Below are 6,028 nucleotides of genomic sequence, written 5' to 3'. Positions count from 1 at the left end.
ATATATATATATATACTCATTTCCTTTAAAGAGATGAAAATTTAGTTACATATTTAAATGTTTTTAAATAGTAATAGTCAACCACAGGAGGATAAAAACAATAGGTACTTGCATTATTCATTTTTGAAGGCTACATAAGTATCACATTATTACATTTTGCTTTATATTCTCTGACTTCATAATTTTAGGATGCCAACCCTGTTGTAATTGAGCCATCATCTGTTTTGAATGGAGGAAAATACTCATTCGGAACAGCAGTACATCCAGTGGAGCAGGGTGAAGATAGAATTGGAGGCAGTCTCAGTTATGTGACTACTACAGAGGAGAAATTTTCAGATAATATTTCTACTGCCTCTGAAGCCTCAGAAACTGCTGGCAATGGTAAGTATGTTTCCATGAAGGTTAATCCTGGTTAGTTCTTAAGGAAGTCTACCTTGGCAGGTGATATGGTAGGTGGATTGCTGGGCTTCAGACTTCCGTTAACAGAAATAAGTTTGAATGAAATAGCTATTCTTGAATTTACAAAGGAAAATTCTTGTCTGTCCTACCCATTCCTCTGTCAGTAATCTGTCAACATTTTCATTGATGAAACCATATCTCTCCATTTGGTCTTATTTTGTCAGTAAATTTAGATTTGAGAAGATAACATATTCCATCTCTAGGAGATTCTTAAGTAACTATAAACATACAGGGGGACCTCAAAAAGTTTCTGGATGGGACTGGCAGGTGGTATGTTTGTTGGGACACTGGAGTCCCACATGACTGACTACGGTTTGAGTACCAGACCTTGCACTTTGCTTTCTTACTTTCCCTTTATTTCTCTGTCTGTCTCTGGGCAAATTGAAAAGTAATATTAATAAATAAAATGAGATAAAATTATTATTTTTTAAAACTTTTTGGAAAATGGAATTAAAATACAAATTTATTTTGATGCAAAAAATTTTTGAACTCTATAAATAGTTTTTCTATTTATTTATTTAACTATCTATATTATCTATCTGTCCATCCATCCATACATACATCCACTTCAATTTGACCAGAAAGGTGGAAAGGGGAGAGAGAGAGAGAGAGAGAGAGAGAGAGAAAGTGGATAGCAGCAAGTTGCCGGATTCAGGACTCAAACTGTGGTTGGCCTTGTGGGAGTCCAGTGCCCCTACCCACCAGTCACCTGCCAGCCTCATGTTTTTCATAATACACATGTTCTGTAAACTTTTTAGAGACCTCTCATACCTTCATTGGATTAAATGTACCCTCATATCAGATTCTATGGACATTTCAGATCCAAACTTTGGGATTGTTTTGTTTTTGTTTTGTTTTGTTTTAAGACAGAGAGACAGAAAGCGAAAAATCACCCCCAATGGAGAATGGCCCTGCCGCAATCCCTTCTCCCCCATTCTCCTCTCGGGATCTTGGGCATGCACGCACACACACCCAATGTGAGTTTAAGCCACCGAGTCCGGGACTCGAACCGCAGTCGACTACATGGGAGTCCAGCGACATAGCCATTACGCCAACTGCTGATCCTGTGTGATTGTTTTGTTAAAACATTGAAAAGAGCACCAGCAGTTAGTGTAATGGCTATGTCGCTGGACTCCCATGTAGTTGACTGCAGTTCAAGTCCCGGACTCGATGGCTTAAACTCACACCGGGTGCGTGTGCGAGCATGCCCAAGATCCTGAGAAGAGAATGGAGAAGAAGGGATTATGGCATGACCATCCCCCCCTGGGGGGTGATTTCTTGCTTTCTGTCTCTCTGTCTTTCTGGCGAGTGCACACCCCCTATAGCAAAAACCTTTCAAAAAAAAAAAAGAAACACTGAAAAAGAATTCGTGTCATTCCATTTAGTCCTTGGTACTTACCAAAAACTTAGTGCTTCCACACTTACAGAGAAAGGGAACATGCTTTGTTGTTTTTGTTACCCAACTGAGTTAAATTGATTACTACTGTTCTGCAGTTTGGTAGTAAGACCCTTAATTTTTCCCTGTTGTTACTTCCTTTTTGAGATTTTCTGAGAATAAATGAATTAGACAGAGCTAGCAGTTTTTCTACAAAACTCTTGGGGTTTTGTTTGTTTTTTTTTTTTCCCCTAGAAGTTTTTGCTATAGGGCGCGAGCGCTTGCTAGAAAGAGAAATAAATCACTCACAGGGGGGATGGCCACACCACAGTCCCATCTTCTCCATTCTTCTCTGAGGATCTAGGGCACGCATGCACACGTGCCTGGTGTGAGTTTAAGCTGATGGGTCTGCGACTTGAACTGCGGTCTACTACGTGGGAGTCCAGTGACGTAACCATTATGCCATCTGCTCGTCCTCTAAGCTCCTTGGGTATCTTTCTGATTGGGTTATTTTTTTAGCTCCTTTAGTAGTTTAGAATTCTTACCTCTGTTGTTCACCAAGAGCATTGGAATGTGTTTGCAGGGAGGAGAAAAAAGGATAAGAGTGAAATTTTATGAAAGTTCAACTCTGTAGCTACACCTCTTCTTCTCTTCCTTTCATAGGACATATAATTCTCATCACAAATTATTAGATATTCTAGGAGGGTGGCCAGTGTTCATTTGGTAATAACTTTAGACATTTTTCTTAGTGCCTTGCTGTGTAATGTATAAAAAACAATACATCTGTATTTTCTTTTATAGCTATATCAGAATCTAAAACTGTATTGACATGCCAATAGAATAATAACATCAATCCAATAAATGGACACTAAACTTGTATCTTCAAGTCTATTTATATATAACTAAACATAAAAGATTCCATTCTCTTTCTTTATAGGCATTCTGCATTCTACCACACCAGGGACTGATATGTGTTTTGCTCGACAACATAACAGTTCTGACAATAATAACCAGTGTTTGTTAGGAACCAATGGGAATATTTTGTTGCACTTTAATCCTCAAAAACCGGGGGCTATTGATAACCAGCCACTAGTAACTCAAGAGCCAGTAAAGGTAAGTAATTTGACAACTAATTTTTTTTTTTGACAACTAATTTTAAAATTACTGTATTTCCAGGCCAGCTCGTGGCATAGTGGTTAAGACTATGGACTCCTACATGGGTTGATCATGGTTTTAGTCCTGGGTCTGGTGACTCTAAACTCACGCTGGGTGTGTGTGTACCCCAAATCCGGAGAGAATAATAGAGGAGAAGGAATAGTGGCATGGCCATCTCCCTAGGAGGTGGTTTCTCACTTTCTCTCTGTCTCCCTCCATGGCTCCAGTGAGCACATGGGCCCAATAGCAAAAAAAAAAAAAGATTTTAAACTTCGAACCAGTAGATGGCATAATGTTTATATCACTGGACTCGCACCTGGCCAACTGTGGTTTGAGTCCCAGACCCAGCAGCTTGAAACTCATGCCAGGTGCATGTGTGTGCATACCCAAAATTCTAGGAGAATGGAGGAGAAGGGATTGTGGTGTGGCCATTCCCCCAGAGAGTGATTTCTCCCTTTCTATCTCTTTATCTCTCTCTGTCTCTCTGGTGAGGACATGTATGTACCCTATAGCAAAATATTTCTCTTAAAAAATTTAAAAACTCTTAAAAAAATAATATCTTTGAAGTTGACAGTAAATTTTATTTTAGAGGTGTTATTAGCACATAGCAAAACATTGCTGGCTCATTACAAATGGCAATCTCTGCATAGTTCATTTTGATGAAAATGTTCTATAATGTAGTACCTGCTTAGAAGTAATAGAGTGATCCTTAGAAATACTATTATTCTCACTAGGCAATTACTTTGAAAATTTTTCACATGTATTTGGAAATTTTTTTCAAAGATAATATTTTATTGTTTGAAAGAAATATGTTAAAACTAGTCTTACTACTTCAGAATGTTTCAATGATTTTTCCAAATGATTTGTCTTGAGTTTCCTTTCTTAAATAGTTTATTTGGAAAGTCAAATAAAAATCTCTTAAAAGGGACCAGCAGCTTGCATAATAGCTATGTTGCTGGACTCCCACGTAGTCGACTGCAGTTCAAGTCCCAGACCCACTGACTTAAACTCACGCTGGGCACGTGTGTGTGCACGCCCAAGATCCCAAGAGGAGAATGGAGAAGGGATTCCAGCATGGCCATCTCCCCTGGGGGGTGATTTCTCGCTTTCTATCTCTCTGTGTCTTTCTGGTAAGCGCACGTGCCCTATAGCAGAAACCTCTCAAAAGTAAAAAAAAATCTGTTAAAAAATTCAGTTTTTCTAGCAACATGAAACTCAGTAGTGACATGAGTTTGTTCTCCATCTTTAGGTTTTGTTAAAATACAGAGATTTTGTAATATTAAAAATTAACATTTAGGGGCCAGCAGGTAGCATGGCAGGTAAGGCACCGTACTTCTACATAGCTGACTACAGTTCAAGTCCTGGACCTGGCGGCTTGCTTTCTCACTTTCCCTCTGTTTCTCTTTTTCTCTCTGGTCAATTAAAACAAAATAATAATAATAAATACAGTTAAATAAAATAGCTCTTAAAAAATAGCATTTATATTTTGTTCTTTCTGAGGCTACATCATTAACACTAGAGGGAGGACGATTAAAACGAACTCCACAACTGATCCATGGAAAAGATTATGAAATGGTCCCAGAACCTGTGTGGAGAGCCCTTTATCATTGGTATGGAGCAAACCTGGCCCTACCTAGACCAGTAAGTATCCTGGTGCCTAATATAAGGCATAATCATAAATGAGTTCTATTGCATTTTTATATGAATCTCATCATCTATAAATGAGGTCTAGTCTTATAGTAGAGTACTTCGTACATGTTCAAATTAGTTAGCAAATAATTTTAGATTCTATAACATTCATTCATGTATTAAACATTTATTAAGCACTATATTAAGATCAAACGTAGAGACCATTAGGCAATGTGGTAGTTAAGGCAGTAGACTCCCACATGGTCTACTATGGTTCATGTCATGGACCTAGCAACTTACTTTCTAAATTTCCCTTTGTCTGTCTGTCTGTCTGTCTGTCTCTCTCTCTCTCTCTCTCTCTCTCCCTCCCTCCCTTGCTCTCTCTGATCAAATTTTCAAATAATAATAAATAAAATTTTTAAAAATCAAACCTTCATGATATACTATGGTAGTGGGTGGTTAACATGAAGGAATAAAGTAACAGATTAAAGTTAAGAAATTATGAGATGAGTATGTTAAGTCATTCATATGCATGAACATCTGGGATAATTTAGAATTTAAGCTAGAGAAGAAGAAAAGCTGAGAACCAGTGCCAAAAAGTTCAGTGAATATAGAAGTAATGCAGAGGTTATTTCTGAAATTACTATTCTCATTAAACACATAGACATTCAGTTAGGGATTGAGTTCCTCTAGCTTTTGGTGGATTTTTGTAGTTTATCTTTTTGAAAGAGGAGCATATAAAAGATCACAACATATGATAACAGGAATTCCAAGTTAATGGATTCTGATTGTTGCCATCTCTAAAGATAAGCAAACTACTCTAAATAAAGGATTTAGAGGATAAATAAAGGATAAAACATTAACATATTAGTAAGTTACCTATGCAACATCATATTCTGTTCTTATACAGTGAATAGCATAACTTTTACTACTTTAAAAGCTAACTTTTTACGTTGTCAATAAAATAAATATCACATAACTGGAGTATTTTTGGTATATTAAGAAATACTTAAGGGCCAAGCAGATGGCGTGGTGGTTAAGATGGCTGGATCCCATATAGCCAAATGCATGGTTCAAGGCCCCGACCCCAGGGCCTGAAAGACACACTGGGCCCATGTGCACGTATGCCCAAATCCCAAGAGGAGAGCAGAAGAGAAAGGATTGCATCAATAGTCATCCCCTTTGAAGGGTTACTTTCTGACTCTTTCTCTCTCCTTCTTTCTGACTCTCTGACAAGGTCATGTGCCCTATAGCAAACTTGGAAGGAAGGAAAGGAGGGAAACCCTTGGCTTAGCCTGGTGGTATAGTTGATAGTAAACTAAACTGCAGTACTTGAAGCCATGACTGACCATGGGTTTGGATACCTAGGTCAGTCTGAAAGCATGCTGGGCATGTGCCCCTAATTCTAAT

The 6,028-nt window shown here is 38.1% G+C and overlaps 1 protein-coding gene across 1 annotated transcript in view; it reads left to right on the top strand.

Annotated features, from left to right (window-relative positions):
• Positions 1 to 6,028, top strand: part of USP32 (ubiquitin specific peptidase 32) — a gene marked incomplete at its 5' end in the record, with an annotated part of 140,329 nt that overhangs the window by 75,704 nt on the left and 58,597 nt on the right. Inside the window, 3 exon segments of the mRNA XM_014590131.2 lie at positions 189 to 381; positions 2,772 to 2,947; positions 4,490 to 4,630. Coding sequence (XP_014445617.1) covers positions 189 to 381; positions 2,772 to 2,947; positions 4,490 to 4,630 — 510 coding nt within the window.

Source organism: Tupaia chinensis, unplaced genomic scaffold (assembly GCF_000334495.1).
Source record: "Tupaia chinensis unplaced genomic scaffold, TupChi_1.0 Scaffold000407_4, whole genome shotgun sequence".
Classification (NCBI taxonomy): Eukaryota; Metazoa; Chordata; class Mammalia; order Scandentia; family Tupaiidae; genus Tupaia; species Tupaia belangeri.
This window is presented reverse-complemented; position numbering and strand designations above follow the sequence as displayed.